The sequence below is a fragment of the Microcaecilia unicolor genome, chromosome 3, assembly GCF_901765095.1.
Source record: "Microcaecilia unicolor chromosome 3, aMicUni1.1, whole genome shotgun sequence".
In the NCBI taxonomy this organism is placed as follows: Eukaryota; Metazoa; Chordata; class Amphibia; order Gymnophiona; family Siphonopidae; genus Microcaecilia; species Microcaecilia unicolor.
In genome coordinates, this window is record NC_044033.1 from 369,851,582 (window position 1) to 369,865,356 (window position 13,775).

The 13,775-nt window shown below is 43.3% G+C and overlaps 1 protein-coding gene across 1 annotated transcript in view; it reads left to right on the top strand.

Annotated features, from left to right (window-relative positions):
• Positions 1 to 13,775, top strand: part of NKAIN2 (sodium/potassium transporting ATPase interacting 2) — a 716,137-nt gene that overhangs the window by 53,921 nt on the left and 648,441 nt on the right. Inside the window, exon 2 of the mRNA XM_030195117.1 lies at positions 9,973 to 10,110. Coding sequence (XP_030050977.1) covers positions 9,973 to 10,110 — 138 coding nt within the window. The remainder of the gene's footprint in view (positions 1 to 9,972; positions 10,111 to 13,775) is intronic.

Sequence of the window (13,775 nt, forward strand, 5' to 3'; positions counted from 1 at the left end):
ATACCTTTTTGGTATTTTTGGTAAAATGTAGCTTAAACTAAGCAAAACTATTTCCTGTAAGTCCACTGACATTTCAAGATTCTGTACAAATTTGTGTGGCCTTGGTGTAATGCTACCTAAGGTTCTTACAACAATAGGGATAACTCAACATGGCTTGTTCGAGAGTCCTGCCATTTCTATTGTCAGCTCTCAATACTTTTTAAAACATTTTCCACTTCTTTGCCTTTAATTCTTGTGTTTCCTGGCACCACAATGTTGGTGAAAATCAGAAATCCAGGGTCACTTTTACTGATGGGCAAAGGGGGCAGCTGCCCAGGCTACTACATAAAGGGGACCTTTGGTAAATTTAGCCCCAAGTCCCATATCTCCCCCATTTCTTCTCCTCTCCCACCCTGCCCACCACAGGTCCTGCATTTCTCCCTCACCCTCTCCCTGTAACCCCTGGCTTGACCCTCAGTCAGGGCCATTGGCTAAGCTCCCCAGGCCAGGTACCGGGACCAGAGATCATAAAACAGATGAGGACTTCAAGCTTTCACCTGCTTCCTGAAGTAGAGGTAGTGTCAAGTTATCCATAGCCCCTCTAGGAAATTAGCTTATAGTTCATGTTATACGCTTTGTTGTTACTTTCACAATTATGCCACAAATGTAGTGTACCTAGATAATTCTCATTGAGGAGGAGAAAAAGACTTCAGAAGCACAGTCGTCTCCCCTTAGTTATACTTAGGGTAAACTGAATATTGCCATCATTAGTCATAAAAACCTCCCCTACTCTCCGTTAAATGATTTAGTTTTTGTATATTTTTTAATTTAATTTAATTGTGAAATGTTATAAATTATTGCAGCTAGCACACCATCATCTAGCAGTCAACCAAAATTATTGGTATAAAACAGCAACTTAACTGTTAGACATTGCTCTACAGAGCTTCTCTTCGCCATCGTGCTTCTTCAGGAGCTGCCTATCTATACGGCTGTGCTGTTCAATGCAGCGCTGGTGAATGGAGGGAAAAGCGCTTTAACAATAGAGGGCAGCGCACTGAGCAGCACAGCGGTTTAGACAGGCAGCACGACAGTGAAACGGGGAGGCTCCGTAGAGCGATGTCAGTTATCTAGGTACACTACTTTAGTGGTATAATTGTGAAAGTAACAACAAAGATCGTAACATCTGTATCATTTTTTTTGTTACATTTGTACCCCGCGCTTTCCCACTCATGGCAGGCTCAATGCGGCTTACATGGGGCAATGGAGGGTTAAGTGACTTGCCCAGAGTCACAAGGAGCTGCCTGTGCCTGAAGTGGGAATCAAACTCAGTTCCTCAGTTCCCCAGGACCAAAGTCCACCACCACCACTCCTATTAGTAGCGAGCATTAGTGTGCAGTCACTGGAAAAATTAACACGGGAGCCCTTACCACCTTTAGGAGGTGCCAAGGACTCCTGCATTAAGATAGCATTATTCAGGAGCCTTTTCACTAAGACGCGTAGGCCAGGGGCATATCTGAACTTCAACAGTAGGGGAGCCAGAGCCGAGGTGGGGGGCATATTTTAGCCCCCCCCCCCCCGGTGCCGCTGAGCCCCCCCCCCCTGCTGAAGATGACGACGACGACACCACCACCACCACCCCCGCCCGCCAACACCACCTCCAACTACTTTAAACCCCCCCTCTCGCCGAAGATGATGACGACACCACCACCCGCCCACCCGACGATAACACCACCACCTGGCTCCAACTACTTTGAACCCCCCCCTCCCGCCGTCACGCCTCACCTTCCTTTGCTGGTGGGGGACCCCAACCCCCGCCAGCCGAAGTCTCCTTCCTTCCTTCGTTTGGGTTTGGTTTCTGACGTCCTGCACGCACTACAACGTGCAGGACATCAGACTCACAGAAACGGCGGGAGGAGGGAGGGGTTGAGAGGTTCGTCGGTAGGGGGGTCCAGGGGCAAATCTATGGGTCCAGGCCCCTGTGGCCCCATAGCAGATACGCCCCTGGCATAGGCACCTAAGAGCGTACAACATGCATGAAATTAGAACTACCGCCCGGCTACCGCATGTCCTGGTCAGTAATTCTAATTTCTACGCGTATCCAAAACGCGCGGCAGAAAATAATTTCTATTTTCTACCACATGGCGCTAACTGGGTGGTAATCGGCAGTGTACCGATAATTACTGCCCGGTTAACGCATGAGATCTTACTGCTAAGTCAATGGGTGGCGGTAAGGTCTCAGGCCCAAAATGGACGCGTGCTGATTTTAATTTTGCCACACGTCCATTTTTGGCAAAAAAAGGCCTCTTTTGTAGGCGTGCTGAAAAATGGACCTGCGTGCATCCAATAAACGCATCTACACCAGCACAGGCCATTTTTCAGCGCACCTTAGTAAACGAGCCCCTCAGTTAGCATGCTCTAATGTCATCACTCAAGCTGAATAGCACTTCCAGGTCCATTCTCTGCCCCTGACATGCCCCCCCCCCCCCCTGCCCAAAAATAAATCATTTCTGTATAACTTTTGTATTGTTAACCATGCTATATGGAAAATTAATAAAATCGCTTGGGAAAAAAAATAATAAATAAATAACTGTTTGGTTAATATGTGCAAATGGCAAAACTAATGCAATAGGCCATTTTCCCTGCATTAAACACAGCGCATCTTTTCTAGCAAAAAAGGTGCCGGTACTCAAATTCCAGGCCACCCTTCAAGGGTGGGGGTGATCACTGAGGAACCCACCCACAATAGCCAGGCCTCCTGCAGCCAGTCACCGAATCTATGACAAGGCAGAATTGTTGTGTAGAGCCTGAGCTCTTTCGTTAAAGCTTGGAGTTCATGGGTCAATTTTAGCAGAGAATGGAAAAGGTGCCATAGTCAGTACCCCCTCAAAAAAGCCCTGATTAAACATGTGCTAGCACTCAATGTAGTTTAGTAAAAGAGCCCTTTAGTGTACTGAATGTAACTCACCTTGAGCTAAATATAAGTGAGCTAAAAAAGTGTGAGCTAAATATAAATAAGTAGGAAATTTTCAAAGAGGCTAATTTAGGAGCATAACTCTCAAAGTTAGGAGCATTAATCCTTTAAATATCGGGCCCTTAAAGCAAAAAATGAAAGAGCAGTTCCATGCCTACATCATTATGCAAATAGAAAATATACTTTGAACAAAGTTATACTTATCACTGGTGTGTCAATAAGCATCAAAGAGTCAGCATAAGATTATCTCCTCACCGTGGGGCCCTTTTACTAAGCCACGTAAGTGTCTATGCGTGCCCAACGCATGCCAAAATGGAGTTACCGCACGGCTACCGTGTGGATCTTGTGGTAATTTTATTTTTGGTGCACATCTGATATGCATGTCTGAAAAATATTTTTTATTTTCGGACGTGCGGAACGGACACGCACCAAGTGGCATTTGGCGAGCGTAGGTCATTACCGCCCAGTTACTGCGTGAGTCTTTACTGCTAGGTCAATGGCTGGCGGTAAGGTCTCAGACCCAAGATGGACGCGCAGCAATTTTGATTTTGCCGCATGTCCATTTTCGGCAAAAAATTTAAAAAGGCCTTTTTTACAAGTGCGCTGAAAAATGGATCAGCGCACACCCAAAACACGCGCCTACACTACCACAAGCCATTTTCAACGTGCCTTTGTAAAAGGACCCCACCGCTGCCATTTTACAGGGAAAATTCCTACTCCTGTAGCATGATTGACATGTCAAACATTTATCTTTCCTTTTTTTTTTTTTAAAGAGGAATGCTTTTGTCAATTCATTCTGGCATTAATATTTTAAAATAGCTTGTTCAACATCATCTCCTTGGATCATCATGTTCCATAAACAACAATTTGTCTTGTACACAAGGTAAAATTAAACCCGCCTGTCAGAAATATTCCCAAATTAATGAATATAACACCATGATCACAAACACTTACAAAAAATATAAAGAGATCTTTCACAATGGAAGCTAGACTTCTTCATTATTAAGGGGTCCTTTTACTAAGGTGCGCTGAAAAATGGCCTGCAGTACTGTAGACGCGTGTTTTGGGTGCGCGCAGAATTATTTTTCAGTGCACCTACAAAAAATGCCTTTTTAAAATTTTTGCCAAAAATGGAGGTGCAGCAAAATGAAAATTGTCGTTCGTCCATTTTGGGTCTGAGACTTTACCACAAGCCATTGACCTAGTGATAAGGTCTCACACGGTAACTGGGCGGTAATGGTCTATGCGCGTCAAATGGCATTTAACACGCATAGCTGCCGCGCATCAGAAAATAAAAAACAGATTTCAGACACACACCAAAATTAAAATTACCGCAAGGGCTACGCGGTAACTCCAATTTGGCGCACATTGGGCGCACGTAGGCGCCTATGCGACTTAGAAAAAGGGCTCCTAAATTGCCTTTTAATTTCTTTAATATAGTCTGTCTAGTATCACAGTAATCCCCACCTATATTTGCTGGTTTTACATCATCTTTTCTCTGCAGTTCTTAGTGCTTAATTTTCTTTTTAGATAAATTATATTTCAAAAATCCTACCTTTCTCTTCTCTAATTTCTCAATATCATTTACATTACATTACACTTCAATTCATATTCCGTAAAACCTGCTCAGTTCCAAGCGGATTACAATAACTAAAAACCAGAACACAACATCTGTGAATTACACCTTCTTGAAAAGTGTGTATAAGAGGATCCATCAGAAATTGACTTTTTACTAAACTATGCAGTGCCACTGAATATCGCCTCTGACCATTTGTAAAAAAAAAAAATCGGGAAAGTCGAGGCTGGTGCAGGAGGAGGAGTTGGGAAGAGCCGGCAGTTATACGGGTGCTGGTGATATTTAGTGCTGGCACCTGCATAGCTATGTGGGAAAATTTAAGACAGCTCAAAAGCTGTCCTAATCCCAACCACCTGCCTATGTGAGTGCCAGAACTGGTTATCAGCCAGCACCCACATAACTATTTTTTAACATTAAAGAAGCCCCAATCCCCCTCCTTCCTGTCCCCTTGAGATCCCCAACCCCCACGAGGTCTAGGTAGGCCCTCCTGGGCCTACCTGTATACCTGGTGGTCTTAGTGGGGGCATTGGGGGTGGGGGATTCCTTGTGGCTGGCCTCTGTAAATGGCTGCTGTGATCTCTCGTGGCACCTCGTGGTAGTATCCAAGTACCGCAAACTGCCATGAAAGGTTGCAGCAGCAATCTGAAGGCTAGAAGGGGGATCAGGATTTAAAATATAGCTATGTTGGTCCTGGTCGACAATCATCTGGGGCCTACATAACTGTCTTATGTGGGCCCCAGATAAATATCTGCCAGGACCCACAGAGGCTTCAGTGGCCATCCCCACCAAATTTAGCCCTTGATATTTAGTGCCAGTGCCCAGACATAGCCCAACACTGAATACTGGGAGCTAATCTAGCTGGCAACATTTAGCGTTTAAAAAAAATGATGACCACTGCCAGGGTGGTAGGGAGGCAAGATTCCCTCAGGCCCAGGTTCCAAGGGCGGCCTGGGGCCAGCAGCCCAGGTGAGATCCAGTATCTTTCTCTCCCTTCCAGCCCCACCCCCCCCCATCCTCCATCCTCTACTTGTCTGGAGTCAATGAATGGCAGGCAGCAGTGATCAAGAGAGACTGCTCTGCCAGTCACAGGTCCTTCTTCCTGCTGTAGGATGCCTCCTGTGAAGTAACTTCCTGTTTCCACATAGGCAGGATGCGGCACAGAGATGGACCTATAGCCAACAGAGCAGTCTCTCTCTCTCTCTCTCTCTCTCAGTCATTGCTGCCTGCCATTCAATGACTCAAGGCAAGTGGAGGACTGGGGTGGGGAGTGGCGGTGAGCCCCAAACATTGTAGGCCTGGCATTGTCTCTTGCTGGCCCTGACAACCACCACTAAATATCGGCCAGCATGAGCCTAGAATGTGCAGATGGCAAAAGTAATCTAGCTTGCTTTAGCAGGTCCTGCATTAGGCTGTTTTCCTGTGTTAAGTGTATATTAGCTTACTAAAAGGGCTTCTTAGATTATTAAACCTAACCAGCACTCCTAAAATTATCCTGTATCAACACATAAAATTATGAACTGATTGTTCTTTGAGTTTGTGTGGCTATCAGAACCTATCATTTTGCTTCAGCTGCAGCTGCTCTTTGTTGCCCTCCAGAAGCAGCTCTCCTAGGCAATTGCCTAGTCTACCCAAGGGTTGACAGCCCTGATAGTTTTATGTTAGGAAAAAATGTCTATTGACTAGAAGAAAGCGCACTACACAGTAGTGGACACAGAGCGAAGGATACATCATGATATCTTACTGTTTATTATAATCTTATCTCTCCATTACGCTCATTTAAATTCTACTACCCAATTCCTTCTCTTTTCCTCTCTTCCACTTCTAGACACCTATTCACTGAGGCATTTATAAAACTAAACCTGATTTTCTTTTGATGATATCATGAATATCATTACACTTTAATATATAATCAGAAACGAATACATAGAGAGGTCTATGTGCCAATGGATATTATTGTTAATTTCCCTGGCAAATTCACTCCAGTATTATGTAACACCCACACGCTAACTGCAATTAATATGCTCTTCTTTTACGCATATTAGCATTAGCATTGCCACTGGTTCTTTAATGGTAATGCTAATATGCATGCATATTAGGGCAACATAATCAAAAATGCATACTTGGCCTACATTAGGCATCTAGCTTTAATATACGTGAGGATTAAGTAGAGTTCTTTCCTTTGTAACCAATTCTTGCTCCGATGTGTGTTACTGCATTTAGAATATAAGGGGCCCTTTTACTAAGGTGCGCCGAAAAACGGGCTGCGCATGTAGGTGCATGTAGGTGCATGTTTTCGGCTAGCACAGATCTGTTTTAATCAGTGTGCCTTTAAAAAGGCCTTTTTAAAAGTTTTTGACAAAACTGGACGTGCGGCAAAATAAAAATTGGCGCGCGTCCATTTTGGTTCTAAGAACTTACCGCCAGCCATTGACTTAGCGGTAAGGTCTTGCGTGTTAACCATGCGGTAATCGTTTACATGTGTAGAATGACGATTACAGTCCGGTTTCTGCCACGCGCCAAAAAAGAAAAATTATTTTCCGGACCATGTAGTGGATGTGTGTCAAAAATGAAATTACTGCAAGGGTCACGGGGTAGTTGGGCGGTAACTCCAAATTGACGCACGTTGGGCGCTACGCGGCTTAGGAAAAGGGCCCCTAAGTTTGGTTGCCTCCCATGTGTAAGCTAACAGGGGGTGGGGCTTAGAAGATGAGCTGACAGCCTAGCACATCTAAACAGACTGTTCCTTCCGCCACCACTGCCATTGGTTCCTGGGCTGGTCACAAGTTTCTGGCCATGGAGATGAGGAAAGGGAAGGGGACAGGAAGTGACAGGAAAAAGTAATGTGGACTATTGTGATGTACTAGGTGCTCTCTAATGTATTTTTCTGCAGAGTACATATATCAGGCTCAATATTCTAACTTTGAGAGTTATGCTCTTTAATTGGGCTCATAATATTTAGTAGTATAAAACGTGGGTGACAGCTGCAGTGGATTTAGCACTGATTTTCAACACTAGGCTCATAAATTAGGATTACAAATCTAGGCAAACCAATGGCTGGCCTAAATTTATAAGCATAACTTTTAAGCACCTAAATTAAGATGAATTTCAGTTGAAAATTTAGGTGCCGTAAGGGGCCCTTTTACTAAAGCGCGGCAAGCCCACTATGGCTTTGCCGTACTGCGATCTGGCACTACCATGCACCATTTTTAGATCATCAGAATTTATGTGTGTGTGTGTGGGGGGGGGGGGGGGGGGTTAGCGCTGGCGGTAATCAGGTTGTGCAGCACACTGCCCAGTTACTGCCAGTTAGAATGGGAGCCCTTATGCCTCCTAAATGGGTGGCAGTAATAACTCCCCCTGGAATTGACCGCATGGCAGGTGATCGGTTACCACACACGGCAGCCCTGCGGTACTTCCTACCCCTAGTGCGCAGTCATTTCCGGTGCTACAAAAATGTATTTATTTTTGTAGTGCCAGAGTGTACTTGGTGGTAATCGGGCAGTGCTGCATGCTGCCTAGTTACCGCCGGGTTAATGCAGGAGCCCTTACCGCCACCTCAGTGGGTGGCGGTAAGGGCTGTCCCCCAAAATAGCCACACGGCAAGTGCTTTACTTGCCGCCCAGTCATTTCCCAGCTGCGGTAAAAGGGGACCTCAGCGCACTGACACAAGCACCAGGCCCCTTTTGCCGCAGCTTGGTAAAAGGAATCCTAAGTTTGGCTGAAAATAGGGCACAAATTTAGGAGCCTAATTTATTAGCATAAATTTAGGTTCTCAGGTTTTCTTTTGTTTTGTTTTTTAATATCAAGTCCATCGCATATTAAAGGTAACTCTTAAATTGTCAGATTTGATGGATTAAAAGCCTATTGAGCTCATTTTCAAAAGAGAAAAACGTCCAAAGTGACATAAGTCTGCATTAGGACGTTTATCTCAAAGAAACGTCCAAATCAGTATTTTCAAAACCTCTTTTTAGACGTTCTTCTCTGAAGTCCGTCAGAAGGATGTCTAGATCTCAAGGGGGCATGCCAGGGGTGTGTTCAAGGTGGGACTTGGGCGTTCCTAAGACTTAGACGTCTTTCAGCCATAATGGAACAAAACAAAAACATCCAGGACTAGAACGTAGACATTTTGAGCTAGACCTGTTTTTATTACGAATAAGGTACAAACAGGTGCCCCAAATGACCAGATGACCACTGGAGGGAATCAGGAATTACCTCCCCTTACTCCCCCTGTGGTCACTAACCCCCTCTCACCCCCCAAAATTGTGATTAAGAGCATTACTTGCCAGCCTCTATGCCAGCATCAGATGTCATACTCAGGCCCATTACAGGAGCATGCAGATCCCTGGGGTAGTTTAGTAGTAAGTACAGTGCACTTCAGACAGGTGGACCCAGGCTCCTACCTCCCCCTACCTGTTACACATTTGGAGGAAACTGTGAGCCCTTCAGAACTCACCAGAAACCCACTGTACCCACATATAGGTGCCCCTTCACGCATAAGGGCTATGATAGTGGTGTACAGTTGGGGGTGGTAGGTTTTTTTTTTTGGGGGGGGGGGTCAGCACACAAGGTAAGAGAACAATGGTCAGATGTGTACCTGGGAGCAATTTATGAAGTCCACTGCAGTGCTCCCTAGGGTGCCCTATTGCTGTCCTGGGATGTCAGGGGAACCAGTCTACTAAAAATGCTGGCTTCTCCTACGTCACAGTGGCTTGAGTTTGGACGTTTTGCACTTGGATGTTTTTTTGTTTTTTTTTCGAAAATGGCTGAAAAACAAAAATGATCAATTCACAAAAGATAAACATCTTTTCAAACACAAAAGATAAACATCTATCTTTTTTAAAAAATGACCTTCTTTCCTGTTCAGAATTTGGACGTTTTGTGTAAAACGTCCAAATTTTGATTTAGACGTTCTATCGAAAATGCCCCTCTATGTTTACTAAGGTGTGCAATACGTACGTTAGTGTTTTTAATGCACATAAACGGTTTACGCACGTTAAACGCTAACGTACCCATAGAAATGTATAGGAACATTAGCGTTTAATGCACCTTAACTTTACAGGCACATAAACGCTAACGCACCTTAGTAAACATACCCCTAAGACCTTCTAACACTCACTGTTCTACAAAAGTTCATTGATTAGCACATATTTGATTCATGAACGCATCTTAAAAATTTTGCATGCGTTAATTTGATTTGATGCTTCTTAAGTCCATTTGCATACATTAGTAAGTTCAAATTTTTATTAAGTTGACTTTGAAACAAAAAAAAAGTCCAAAATGAAGAAAATAGCTCAACAATGTGAAATCAAACAAAACAACTTTTGCACTCCCCATATCCCTAACTTGCAATGATTCATTAGTTTATATTGCTTTCCAATTTGTTCTCTTGAAAACATTTCTTTCTTGTGAAGTTCTCTAATTCTTTTGCATTTAATTTCTATCCTAGGCTTGTGCACTGGAGAGGCAAATCTTTGACTTCCTTGGTTACCAGTGGGCACCAATCTTGGCAAACTTTGTACACATTATCATAGTGATACTTGGCTTGTTTGGAGCTGTTCAGTACAGGCCCCGTTACATAACAGGAGTAAGTACCATAAGTTTGTCCTTCTATTTGATGTTACTGTCAATATTAGTATAGTTATAAATATGTGACCTGTTGTGCGAAAAGGTTATAAAAGTGGGGTTACAGAGATAAAAGCTATAACTTTGGAGGGGCAACTTTCATGTTTGAAAGTTTTGTGTTCTTTGGGTCTGTAGAATGGAACTATGCAACTTTTTTTTTTTTTTACAACTTTGCAGAGACCTAAAGTGGGGTGTGTGATTTCTGGGGTTAATTACTTTTTTATTGTTAGATATTTCTCATTTTTTAAAGACAATTACTCCATACCTGAGGCTGAAATTTGGCAGGATTATGCAGTTGATATCCCTCTATCTTGTAGCATAAGTAAGTCACATGCCCCACTTTTGGAACCTTCGCACAGTGGGTCACATGTTATTTCTATTGCTGACTATAATGCCAAGTAATTAGGAGTAGCCTAAGGGTGTAAAGAGTGAGCTGAGATCCAAGGAAGATCCTTGTGATCTTGGGCAAGTCTCTTAACCTTCCATTGCTTCATGTCCATTCTGGGGACAGGGAAATAACTACTGTACCTGAATATAACTCACCTGGGGTTACTACTGAAGGGGTGTGAGCTGCATCCAAAAGTTGACTCCTCCTTCCCACATTAAGTGCAATTCTATAACTATGTGCCCACATTTATCTGCAGAATACTAGCAATTACATGTGTGAGTGCACACTTACCCATAAAAATGCCAGCATGGCACATAAGCACTATTCTGTAAAACCTGCATAAGTGGCATATGTAAGGGTTCGTACACACAAGAGGAGAGTGGGCAGAACATAAGTTATGCATGTCCCTTCTGCATTTACACATTCACAGTTATGTCAGTTGTGTGACTAGTGGAACTGCAGGTACATAAATGTATAGTGCTCCAATACTGGGTCACACTGGTATTATATAACAGAATCTGGGCATTGGGTGCCTAAGTGGTGGTGCCCACTTATAGAATTGCTTGGGTTTGATGATGTCTGAGGATTTCAAGGTGACAAAACAATGTGACAAGGTGCTAGTTGTGGCCAGAAGGATGCTAGGGTGTAAGGAGAGAGGTATAACCCGCAGAAGAATGGAGGTTTTGATGCCCACGTACAAGTCGCTGGTGAGGCCCCACTTGGAGTATTGTGTCCAGTTTTAGAGGCCATATCTTGCTAAGGATGGAGAAAGACTTGAAGCAGTTCAGAGAAAATCAACAATAATGGTATGGGGTTTACGAGGCAAGACATACAAGAAGAGACTTGCTGACCTGAACGTGTATACCCTGGAGGAAAGGAGAAACTGGGGTGATATGATATAGACATTTACATATTTGAAAGGTATAAATTCGCAGACAAACATTTTCTAGAGAAGGGAAGGTGGTAGAACTAAAGGACATAAATTGAGGTTGAAAGGGGGTGGACTCAGGAATAATGTCAAGAAGTATTTCTTTACTGAGAAGGTGGTAGGTACCTGGAATGCCCTCCCACGGAAGTGGTCGAGATGAAAACCATAACGAAATAAAAAATGCGTGGGATAAACACAAAGGAGTCCTGATTGGAAGGAGTGGATCCAAAGAAACTTGGATCCACTCCTTAGCGGAGATTAGGTAGCAACAGCGCTAATTGGGAAGCAAAGCCATTGCTAAGCAAGACTTCTAAGGTCTCTGCCCTAATTGTGGCTGAATAGATTTGGATGGACTGGAGTGGAACATTTCAGGGGCTTCAACAACTTCAGAAATTTAGAACAAAGGGCAGTGCCAGGCAGACTTCTACAGTCTATGCCCTGAAAATGGCAAGGACAAATCAAGATCAGGTATACATATAAAGTATTCCATCATAAACTCCTCTTTTGGGCAGACTGGATGGACCGTACAGGTCTTTATCTGCCGTCATCTACTATGTTATGTTACTATAAAAGAAAAAAAGCCCTTATTTCCATTTGAATCCCCTGGCTGTAATACTCCGAGAATGTCACTAGGGGTCAGCAGCATAATTTCAAAGAAGACTCTAGAACAGAGATAGGCAACCTTTATACATGGAGGGCTGCATGAATATCAGTACTAGCCCTAGCAGGTCAAAAATGCAGAGCTCCATAGACCTTCTATAATAAATAAATAAGTAAATAAGTAAACATTTAAACAATAAACAAACAGCTAGAGTGGCTGTTCTGAAAATATTTGCAAAATACAGTATTTAAACTTGCCAATTTTCTGTGTACGTTTCCCATGGTCTCACATGCCACATTCGGCCCATGGGCTACAGATTGTCCACCCCTACTCTGGAGCTTCAATAAACATACTGGGTAAGCTCTTTGAGCAGGGACTGTCTTTCTTCTATGTTTGTGCAGCGCTGCGTATGCTTTGTAGCGCTATAGAAATGCTAAATAGTAGTAGTAGTAGTAGTTGGATTTCTAAATATCCCTACATAGAATCCTATTGCTAACAGAATACCTGGTCTCAGTTGCACATGCAAGACATAGGTAGACCCTCAGAGAATACTTAATAATTGACATAAATTAAAAATAGAAATATATACACAAAAATTAAACTGAGCTCCCAAGAAGCATCTACATGCAGTACACCATAGAAAAAGGAGATGCAACTACCCCAGCACTGTGCAAAATATAAAGTTAGCAGATGTAAATTCCAAAATTCAACATATTCAAATCACTAAATTAAAAATATTTTTTCTACCTTTTGTTGTCTGGACATTTTTATTTTTCTAATCATGTTGGTGTCAGACTCTGGTTTCTGCTTTCCTCTCTCTTCTCTTAAACACTTATTTTAGGGTCTCCAGTCCATCTGATACTTCTCTCCTCTCATAGCTTCCTCACTTTCTGTCCTAAAGCCATCCTGAATATTGATCTCTACCTCTCAGCTTGCTTCCATTTAATTTTCTCTCTCTATCCATTAAGATTTCACTCCTCTTCTTTATTATCTACTTCTCAATCTCCCTAATTTACTGCATCTACCTACAGCTTTCTATTTCTTTCTCTCACCCTAGCCACCATTCCTCATCTCTCTCCTTTCAGTAACTTTCCCCACCCCCATATCCAGCAATTCTCTCCCTCACTCTCCTTCATCTAGTGCCTTCCCTCTTTTGCTCGCTCTTCCTCTGTCCAATGTTTTACCTTCTTTTCCTATCCCTCCATGCCCAACATCCATATATCTCTCTTGTTCTCTCCTTTTTCCTGCATCTGCCCTCCATCTCCTTATGCCTCCATCCAGAATCTCCTCTGTCTCTCAAGTCCCACCTCCCAAATCTGCACTCTTTCCTTATCCTTCCCAATGTCCTGCCTCTCCTGTCCATTTTCCTCTGCCCCATGTCCAACACTTCCCCTCCATCTGTGTTCCCCTCTATGTCCAACATCTCCCATCTAATCTATCTCCTTATATCCATATGTTCCCCAGTGTCCAACATCTCCCCTGCATCTATGTGACCCTGTTTTCTTTGACCCTGTGTTCAACATCTCCCTATCCCCCAAGTCCGGTATTTCCCCTCCATCTTCATATACCCCCGCTCCATATTCAATATCTTACTTCAATCTCCATATATCCTCCCATATTCAGAATCTTCTCTCCTACATGTTCATTTTCACTGTCCTGATCTCTCCCCATATCCAGCATTTGCACTCTCTTCCCATCTTTCCCCATGTC